General features: G+C 34.9%; 1 protein-coding gene across 3 annotated transcripts; it reads right to left on the bottom strand.

Annotated features, from left to right (window-relative positions):
* Nucleotides 1–4,114: 4,114 nt before the first annotated feature.
* Nucleotides 4,115–10,341, bottom strand: LOC133698715 (nitrate regulatory gene2 protein-like). Of its 3 annotated transcripts, none has more exons than XR_009843183.1 (5): nucleotides 8,636–10,341; nucleotides 8,284–8,477; nucleotides 6,930–7,153; nucleotides 4,336–5,652; nucleotides 4,115–4,269 (listed from the first exon to the last, which is right to left on the bottom strand). XR_009843183.1 is itself a non-coding variant. In XM_062121744.1 (4 exons), exons 1-4 carry the CDS (start codon nucleotides 9,966–9,968, stop codon nucleotides 4,929–4,931), a joined length of 2,475 nt encoding a protein of 824 aa, XP_061977728.1. In that variant the 5' UTR covers nucleotides 9,969–10,341; the 3' UTR covers nucleotides 4,115–4,928. The 3 variants fall into 3 exon arrangements, 1 of the variants encoding a protein (XP_061977728.1); XR_009843184.1 differs by having other exon boundaries at nucleotides 4,368–5,652; XM_062121744.1 differs by having other exon boundaries at nucleotides 4,115–5,652.
* Between the last annotated feature and the right edge of the window lie 988 nt (nucleotides 10,342–11,329).

The following is an 11,329-nucleotide window of genomic DNA, read 5'->3' as shown; positions in this document are numbered from 1 at the left end:
AAAGAAGATAGGTAGAATCATAAATGGATTGGCACAATAATAAAAGATATATGAAAGATAAAATAGAAAGGAGAAAAAAAGAGACAGAGACACTAAAGCTTTGATAATAACTCTTATATTATCATTGATTTATTGAGACCAAGAAAAATCAACCTTTAAAGATGGAACATAAATTATATGCGCCGCCTAAGAACAGCGGTATGCTCGCTGTAATTGAATATAAATACGTATGTCAGCAACTTAAACTTTTTTCCATCACACGCCAGACATAAAAATAAAAGAATTATGGGCGTAAGGTGTTGCGATGAACTGGAAAAGGAAATTGATTGTGAGATGAGCATCTATATCTATGTGTCTCAAGTTGGGATTTGGGTAAATTTAATTAATATTATAGAAGGCAAGTTCTTCAATTAATTATTTAAAAGATCTGGTCCCTTGAAATAAAGCGTATAAACAATGGAGAATGCAGTGAGATTTGTAGTTATTTGCAAGGAAAGATAGGTTAGGGGTTCGGAAATTATCCATCCTGAGCAAGCTAGAATATTATTTCATGAAGAATTGGAACGTTAACAGAATCAAATGATATTATCTTTATGATATGCTTGGCTTTTTTATTATTATTTTGTTAGTAGGAATCTTCGGTCTTGGTATTAAGATTTTGTTTGGAAATATATTTGAAATCATGTTTTTTAAATATTTAAAAATAAAATTATGTATTTTTATAATTTTTTTAGATTGTTTTAATGTGTTGATGTCAAAAATAATTTTAAAAATAATAATTTTTTAATATATTTCCAAATAAAATATATTTTAATTATTATACTGGTAAACTCCACTAATTACTATGCATAAATTGACTACTTACTATGCATAAATTGAGTGAAGGCATCTATTCTCTACCATTAGCTGCTCTTAATTCTTTTTGCACAGATCATCATTCGCCACTTCACCGCTACTTAACTGTGGAAAATTAGTAGCAAAGTGGATGCTAATGGATTTTATTGAGCTTGAAAAACCATAAGTTTTCTTAATGCAATATTAAGTGTTATTTTCAAATCAATTTGTAATCGAATTACGATATATATATATATATATATATATATATATATATATATATATATGTTTTATATTATTAGCTTGGTAAAATTAATAAATTTTTGTAAGATACTGGTCTCAAAGGGTACGTACATGGTATAAAAGTCTTGAGAAAAGGATGTTGTTGTCGTTATAATCGACCAAAGTTGCCATTTTTTATGCTCTTCTGGAAGAAACCCAGCAGAAGAAAACACAGAGAAATGGATCCCATCGATGGCAAGCCACATTTGGCAGACAATTAAGAGAAGCCCAGCTTGATTATGAGATGGAGAGAGGTGGACGAAGGAGGAGTCAAAGCGGACTACTTGTCGCAGAAGTTTGATCCAAAATGTAAAGATGAGTAGACGACCTGTATTGTTGTTCAGGGCAAAAGACACATGAAATATCAAAAAATATTCGACTTCCATCATTTTCAATTATATACCAAAGCAAACCAACCAACCCAGCTATAATTAACCCAAGGAAGCTGTTTATTTTATTCTTGCTTCGAGATAGGAGAGACTGTGAGCTAGCATGGCTGGACCACAACAAAGTGTTCTTTTGGGTGCACAACGTTGCCACACTTGAAAAACAAAAGAAAAAAAAAACAACGATAGATGCTCGAAGTTGGGCAAGAACTGAATATATGCCACCTTTATAGAGATTTTGAAGGTATCCATCCCTTTCAGATTTTCTGTCATGCTAAATCATGTCTACGGTCAAATCTACAGTAGTTTTCCTCACTCGTAAATGCATATGTAGGCTGTCAAGCAACATTGATTTTCTTCTTTTTACACTGGAACCCTGCACTTTGAGTTTACTCTCCACTATTTTCTGCTTGCACGAGTGTACGATTGTGTCAGCAGCCTAAAGGCATGACGATGATGATGATGATGAACACTCCAATTTTTCTTCCACCAGAACAGTTATCACAAGCTTTTTCTGAATCGGGCTATGCCATGCAGGAAAGCAAATATGCACAGTAAACTGCTGTATATCAGAACCAGAGAGTACTGATCGCTTTATCACGACACTGTAAAGAAAGGCCTCCATTATTTGAAGCTGAGTCATGAATTGATAATACATCGTACCTCTTCAAATCTATCACGGAAATCATTAATGGCCTTTGCAGGTTTCTTTTACGGTTGAAACGTTATGTTTTTTCAAAAAGTTGGGCCAGAGATCGAGAGCTGTATTTTAGTGCATAGCATAAAAGACAAGTTGTTGATTATTAACATTAACAATTAACAAGTATAAAAAACCTAGAAGAACTCATGGATTCAAGAACTCATATTTTACTATAGATTCATATAATAAATTATTATTTTACCCTTAATGGAAAAAATTACAAGAAAAGAGAGGGTTAGTTGATATTTTTACATCTCTGATACACAATATAATTACTAAATTACCCTTAAAAATGTTTTTTCTTAAGTAAGGAGGCTTCTTGAGTTTTTTAATTTGTTACTTAAATGTTTCTAAAAGATAATTTTTCTTAACTTTGGATACAAGTGCACTTTAGTGATTTGTTATGAGTTTTTTTATTATTATTATACTTGTATGGGATCAAGGGAGTAATTGGATCTTTTAATATATATATATATATATATATATATATATATATATATATATATATATATATATATATAAAAGTTTGCTAGCATGTGGGTGCTGCCGCACCCTTAAAGTAACATATGTATTACCTAAACAACTCTGAACACAGTTATCTTGGATAACTTTTAATGCATCTCACCACCCCTATCACGGTAATGAGATGCGTGCTGTCAAAAGACCGTTGATTGAGCTCTAACTATATGTTTTTTTTCCCTCTCTTTCCTCCCTCTCCTTCTAAAAATGTATTGGTCATTGCAAAAAGAAGAAGAAGAAGAAGAAGAAGTTGTTTAGTTTTTTGTTTGTTGAGTCAAATTAGATCTTTATTCTTTTAATTACAATGTATTTGATCTTAAATCATTTAATGAGTTTTTTTTTTTCAATTTCATTCCTTAACATTTGATTTTTATATCAGATTTGGTCATAATTCTTTTAATTGCAATGTATTTGATCTTGAATCCTTTATTGAATTATATTTTTTTTCCATTTCATCCATTAATATTTGATTTTTATATCAAATTCGGTCCTTATTTTTTTCCTTGTTATTTTTAGTTTTTCTTATCCTTTTATTAATTGAAATTATTTTTTAATTTCATCCCTCATAATTTGATTCTATTTTCATTTTATATCAAGTTTGGTTCTTATTCTTTTCAAATCTATATTTTTATTTTATTTTATCCTTTGTTTCAAGTTTATCCTTAATTATTTTAATTAGTTGATAATTTTACACTGTTATTTTTTTTAGGTTTCCTATGCATGTTGTGATCCGACGTCATGATTCATGTCACAAGTTCTGAAAATTAAATCAGGTTGGCTTTAGTTATTTCTAATTTTTTAAAAAAAAATCACCCATCATCATTAGATTCATAGGAAATTTTTATCCTATATTTTTTTTTTATTATAAAGTTATCCCAATATCATATCTTGGATTATAAATTCACTAGGTTTAACTTAAATTAATTCAAATCAATCAAATATATTTTTATTTTGATATTTATATAGAAAACATCTCAATTTTTTTTCATTACTTTTAAACTCTCAAGTCAAACACATCACATCAAATTAATTTTCATATAATAAAAAAACTTATTAAAAAGATAATTCAACCCAGCATAATACAATTCAAAAATCTAGTACTATTTATGACAGCACTACCTAGGACGAGAAAACATAAGTCATCGATGTGGAATGAAAGAAATACTTATTTTTCAGACGACCCACGTACACTTAAACCTAAGACTGGATAGCTTGTGCTGGTGTTAGGGAGAGGGTTAATAAGCATATTCAGCCCTACAATTTAAAATGTGACAGTAACAACCCAAAACCGCCCTCAATTGGAAAGCATTCTTACGGAAAAAAAATTAAAATTAAATTTTTTAATAATTTTAGATTATTTTAATGTATTAATATTAAAAATAAATTAAAAAAATAAAAAATAAAATACCATTTCAATACATGTTGAAATTAAAAATACACGATCACAATAACAAACAAGTTATTAATCCTCTTGTCTGCCGAATTGTTGTGTTTGCAACAACTTGAACAGTACTATTTATCGAAAGCATTTCATTTCGTTGAAAAGGCCTGTACAAAAATCAAGTATAAATAAATATTCAAAGGAAAGGAACAAAAAGATTGAAGTTATTTTACCATGCATCTGATATCTCTGTGCATTTCCATACCCGTGAAGCCACAGTAACTCATCCTCGTTCAAAATAGAGGGGAACTATCCTTTGCTCAGATTAACAAGGTTGCAGATCCATTGCTTTCCTTAACTACTCAAAGATTGTTCCTTGGTTCTTTCCCAAGGAGGCTAGTGGCGCCAAAATGTCAAGGATGCAGAGTGGCTTGCTTTCGTTTTATATCATCATGCACTCCCCGTCCGCTGCCCCTTTTTATCTCTTGCAAATTGTTATCCTGTTCTACTGTTTACTTGATGCAACTGAATTCTGCAGAGGTAGCAGAAGGATGATTCTACTCCCAACCTTGGCGAGCCTCCCAAATCTAGGCCCCACCGAGTGTGGCTCTGCCCCCAGTTGAGGACTTGAACAACCGGAGCTGCCCATTATGGACCATATTTGGAGTAAAAAATATCCAGCAAGGACTGGGCAGATTGAGCCAATACCATGGATTCTTGATGATCCTCATAGGGATGTAAATTTCAGTTAAGAGACAAGCTCAGGATTAAAAGGGAGGCTGAGAAATTTCTGATAAGCCAATACCTGTGAAACTCTTTTATGTTCTCAAGCACGCCTTTCTTCTTCACTACGTTGCAAGAGCTCCTCATAAGCCTTCATTGAATCAGCCATGAATCTTTCCATGGCTTCAAAAATGCATTGTAGGCTCCCCTGTAGACTGCTATTACTAGTGTCACTTTGATATACAACGTTTCCAGTTACTGACAGACTATTACCATCCCCAGCAACCAGGACTATTTTCTTGTCTAATGCCTGAATCTCCTTTTGTATCTTCTGATCCTCTCTATCTAAGTTTCTGACTTTTCTCTCCAAATCCTTGTCTGTCACCAATCTCTGACGCATTTCTAGTTTGTCATGCTCCCGAAGTTGAAAAACACTCGTCGTAAAAATACGCATGGCGTCGATTACTTCCTTCCCAGATATTCTATCCATAGCTTGTGCCCACTGATTACAAATAACAAACACCGGGGGCGCACCCATCCTACCAGGAGAGAAAGGAACTATGCCATCTGGTGTTTCTTCTGGTTCATATAAAAGACACTTAACAAGCCAGTTATTCAAGGCTCTCACATAACCTCTCTGGGCACCAATCCAACTAGAGAAACTAGAAGTCCAATGAAGAAGCTCATGCCCCAGCTGCAGTGTGACATCTAGATGATCATCACTGGGCTTTTCACCTGATCCAAGGGGACCTAAGCCTCTGGCTTCTCTAATTGCTTGGCACTGAATATGATGACATTCAAGCATACTCTTCCACATTCTGGTTAATCTGAAAAATTAAATGCAGAAAAACTGCCGTCAAGACTAAGGATAAACATTAACAATTACCTTCTATTTAAGATCATATCAGCATGGTAATTGGAGTCAGGAAGTGCTCCACATCCAGAGAAGAGGCTACTGTTATATATATGCATAAGAAGAATTTTTAAAGGGATCGCTTGAAAGCCATTTTAATAGCAGGAGTAATATAAAAAGGTTAACTCCATAAATTTAATTAAAACAACGCAATCCACAAGCCTTTCCATAGGGATCATTTTAGCCAAGTTCAGGTGTGCCTGCTGTTTGTGATTAAAGCTTTATTGTTATTGTGGCGGTGGCGTACCTGCAGAGGGCGCAGCTAATGCAAACATCATAAAAGGCATGAACACCTGCCCTTATATACAAAGCTAGAATACAGTTAACTGATAACCAACAATTCCTTTCTTAGTCTTCAAACTGCCAACTTATCTCCTTTAGTAAGTGTGTAAAACTAAATCATGCATTCTAAATGATTGGGCATATTGAATAACATCTAATAACTAAATCATGTCTTCTAAATGATTGGGAATCTATTGATATACGAGCACATTCACAGACCATAAAAGAAAGGGACTGCAACAGGAGCGCTTTATACAAAAAACAAACGGCTTCCAACAATTAATAAATGAGGTAGATTTTGCATTTCTGTGTGGCCCCACCTAATGTATGTATTGAACAAAGTTTAGCTCGTTTATGTCTGAGCCAAGATTCATTAATACCAAAACTAAGTTTCTATTGACAATAATCAAAGTTAAAATAGGTGTCAACCTCAACCGAGAGCTGATAACTTTGGTCCAAGAAGTTATTTGGCAGGTTCCTCCATTAAAACCTTCCAAGTTGTATGAGAATATTTTCTATCTTCAGTTTTGCATAAACTTTCTAGATTATGAATACTTTTTTCTCTGGTTTTGAAGAACACTAGCCAAGTTACAATAGGAACTCTCATACACTAAAAAGTCACCTACAAGTAAAGCTTGCCTCAACTAACTAACTATTGTGCCCCATACGCAAAATAAATCTTATTTGCATATGGATATATATTACATAACTCAAACAAGAGCAATGAAATCCATACTGACATTGAAAATAAAATGGAAAAGAGTAGCGTCATTATGAGTCCAGTTTGGTAATAAGCACATATACAGATGTGAGAATTGAGAGGTCAATAGTTAAGTACACAGAAAATGGTAAGATGGGAAGCAACTAAAAAGAAAATGGTTCTTAGAAAAAAGGCACATATTAACATACCCTTGAATCAATTCATTTAGTTGAGGCCATAGCTCTTCATCCCTAATCTTGTTTATGGTAACCGATATCTTGTCTACGACTTGAATTGCCATCCTTATTTTTGTTGATAAACTCCTGATTAAAGTTCGAGTTGCATCAACTTTATGAGCTTCAGCACCCCTCTCATCTAAACGCTTCAGCTTACGACACTTTTTCTCATGAGCCACCCGCATTTTCTCCTCAACCTGCAAAAGCAAAAACTGTGAAACTTCAAGTTCTTCAGCTTAAAGATAATTATTCACATAGATAAACAAAACACTAAGTACTGCAGTGCTGTAATTCCAGATTCCACTACATGCAGAATACTGCCAAAAGACCAAGTGGCAGGCATCACGGGAAATAGTTAGCCATTTAACTATAAAATAGAACTTCCTGATATAGCAGTATACTTACTGAAATGAAACATGATAATAGGCACAGAAATAGCATAGCTTGGTTGGTAAGTTCTGCTCTTCATTCCAATGAAGAGGTTATTCATGGGAGACATGCTAAGAATTTACTTCCAGGGGGGGAAGAAAAGGTTAAGAGACTGTTTGTTTTGTAGAAAATATTTGTTAGGAAAATGTTTTCCTCCATTTTTCAGTGCAAAACAAACACTGGGAATCAAGTCCATAGAAAATATTTTTCAGTCCTGAATAGTGCCAATTTGGAGAGAAATATTCTCATGAAGGCAGGTAAAATATTTTCCATGGCGCTACCCACTCATGATATTCACTGACACCACCACTACCACCAAAACCACCATCTTCTTGTGACCACCATTTTATAATCATCCCACTGTAAACTCCAACCACCACCACCACTGGCCACCATCTTATTATCAATATAACCACCATTTTATCACCATCCCACCATAACTCTATAACATCATCACTACCACCACTACAACAACAACCATAACCACCTCACCTCCATCGCCGTTGCCACCACCACCTCTATCACAAACAATACAATTTTTCTCATCTTATTAAAATCATTCAAAAAGCATGAATGAAAAATAATTTATTTTACAGGAAAATATTTTCCTTTATACATCCAAATAGTGGGAAATAACTTATTTTACAAAAAAAATATTTTTCACAAAACAAACACCCTAAATCTTTACCAACACTTGTAAGAAAATCATAGCAATTACCATGTCTCATCATTACTGGAAACACAGACAAATAAAAGCATATTTGGAAAATTCATCAGATTTCAATGAATGGTACAATACACTGACAACATTTGAATTTGTCAATAAAGTCAGCAACCTGAAGCAATTTAATCGGTATGATTCCCAGATAATGATAGCAAAGAATAATGCAGGACGCACCTTAACTTCTTGATAGAGTTTCTTCTCCCAAAGATATAGCTTTTGTAAGGTAGAAGAAAGATTTTTCGATCTCACCATCAATTCTTCATCAATCTCCAAGGAAGGGGGACCAGCCACAGCACTTCCAGAAGTAGACGGCTGTGAAGATACTGCAGATAATGGAGGAGTAACTCCTTGCAACATCTTGGAAACAGCTTCACAAAGATCCACAAAAACCCTTAAGAACTCCGGTGTATTTATTAAAAAAAATACCATTTTTACTTCAAAATTTACAACAATAAATAAAGCAACAAAAGAAAAACAGCTCATACAGATCAAAATTATGAGCAATCTATTATCTTTTCACACCTACCATGTTTGCGCTGATATGGGAGCTTTCCGACTTCAAGCATCTTCGCAATCTCATTACCACACTCTGAAGCTCTCTCAAACTGAATCTTAATTTCCACAGCCACTTCCAGTGGTCCACCTCCTCGGCCCTTAAATCCAGCATTGCTTCGCTCCTCAGACCTCTCATTATCAACAATTTTCTTATCTACCACATGAACCTCATACGCCACTCTATCTTCGTCAGTAGCCACACTCGGCCTAGTTTGATAAAGCGAAGCAGAAGCCTCAGTATCACCTTCAACCTTACCATCCCCATCATCCATTACCGGCGACTGTGAAAAATTTTTAGCACCATCCATATATTTTTTATCCACGTGAACTTCCTTCACAAACTCATGTTGGTAATCCTCATCTTCCAAATCCGGAATCCCCTCCTCTTCTCTCAACTCCTTGGAGTCCCTACTCGGCGTGTACTGTGGATAATTCCTATCATAGCCCTCGAACAGATTCAAGAAATCCCAAGCTGAAGCTCCTGGAGGAGGAGGAGGAGGAGGTGGCGGCTTAGACGATGAAGGCACCTCCGGAGGCGGTTGAGATGAAGAAGATCCATACTGATTCTGAGACCCATTATAACCACCACCCCCACCACCATAATTTGGATATCCAGAATAACCATAAGGGTTCGAATTACTCATTGCATAACCGCTATTTGAATAATTATTATAATAAGCAGGCGACGAAGATTCACCAAAATGAACAGTCTCGGAACTCACTGGCCTTTGCTCGTAAATAACAGACGGAGTAGCGCCTTTATTCTTCATATAATTCGTGTGAAAAAACGTTCCGCCGCCGCCTGGATATGAATCTTGATCCATATTCATATAATCCGAGCTCATATACGGAATATGACCACCTCCACCATCACCACCACCACTCCCCTCGCCGTGACCATGCAACGGAGAGGAGTTATCAGAACGATGAAGATGTAAGACATCATCATCGTCTTCATCATCACCATCCGAGTGAAAATGAAGATGAGAGCCCGAACTGGAATGAGAAAGATGATGACCTTTCTTCGGCGAACTCGATCCAACAACCTTTAAATCTTCACTTTTTTTATTCGGAGGTAAATTCAGCTTAGGAGACATCGGACGGCCGCCGCCGCCGGCGGTAAAATTTTCCTTCTCAATAAAAACATATAACGAATTGCCAATTCTTTTTAACGAGTGGATATAAGCCACGTGAGCTTCTGCTAAAGCATACCGCTGGTGAATAGCTTCGTCGAGAAAAGCGCAACGGTCACGGCAAAGCGCAACGGCTGGTAGATCTTCTAGTTTCGAACTTGTACAGCCCATTCGAAACGTTAAAATGAACTTGCTGCTTTGGCTTCAAATAATAATAATATTTATAAATTAATATTAATTCTTTTAATTATTATTATTAATAATTACGGTTGTTTTAGGCGTGGGAGGTGATAAAATATTTATAAATAGAGTACAGAGGGATGAATGTATTGATGGTGATGGAGGAAGAGTGTTTGGTTGGAGAGAAAATATTGTTAGGGTTTCAGAAAGGGAGGAGGAGGAATCTTTTGCCAGCGGGGAATGTGTCGTCGTTTGTATTGTAGCGGAAAGGTGGTGGGCGAGAGAGAGAGAGAGAGTAGACGGAGTGTGTGCAGTGTGGGCATTGTGGGTGGTGCGTGTATGCGTCGGTGTGAATTTTGTTTGTATTGTTACCTTTTCTTTATTTTATTTTATATTTAACTGGAGATTATGGGATGTACTGTTTTTAGTTAGTTAGTGTAGAAGGGAGAGTATTTTATGGATAAACTATGGTTTGGTCCTTGTAAATGTCAAAGTGTTTCATCTTGGTTCCCATATAGTTTAAAAGTTTTTATTAGTAGTCTCATGAGTTTCCAGCTGTCAAATAGTTAACTGCAACTAATATCTTATCTAAAATCAAATTAAATATCTTTATATACAGTGGTCAATCTAAAGACTTTGAACAGTAAGCAAAAATCACCAGTAGAAGGGCTGTATTTTAATTATTGGAATACTAGAAAACTCACATTAAAAGTTTTTAATCTACAGTAGCTGAAGTGGTACATCACTAGATGTACAAGGACTAAAATATAGTTTGACCACGCTCTTTTTTGAGTTTGTTCTTGACGGAAAGTTTGACGCCAGTTGCCGCCATGACGTCTCCTTTTCTTCCAGTCTTCAGTCTTATCATCGTCGTGTATTTTGCTGTTACAAAAGTACCCTTGTGTAAAATCCGATAGAACGTTCTTGTTTTGTTTTTTTTTTTTTTTCACGTTATAGCGAAGACGGTATGTAACGGAAAACATTTAAAAAATCACATAATTTGATTTAGTTATCATCAAGAAAAGGTGGTTTTATTTTGTTTTTTTCACATAAATTGTTTGTTTCCACGGTTGAGGGATTTGGTCAGTTTTTCTCGCAAGGAATTATCTTAGATTTGTTCCCAATTTATTGAGTGTTTTTAGAACAAAATATAGGGTATTTGTTAAATCTAGCATTTTAATTTTTATATAATTTACAGATGGACATATTATAATAAATAAATGGGGGAATTATATATATATATAACGAATTCCCATTTATTGCTGGGCCTGAAGACATGATATATGTGCTCGGAAGAATTAAAACCTCACCATAAAACAGAACATCCAGTTTGCCAACTAGTGTTTCGTACA

This window comes from Populus nigra, chromosome 7, assembly GCF_951802175.1.
Source record: "Populus nigra chromosome 7, ddPopNigr1.1, whole genome shotgun sequence".
NCBI lineage: Eukaryota > Viridiplantae > Streptophyta > Magnoliopsida > Malpighiales > Salicaceae > Populus > Populus nigra.
This window is presented reverse-complemented; position numbering and strand designations above follow the sequence as displayed.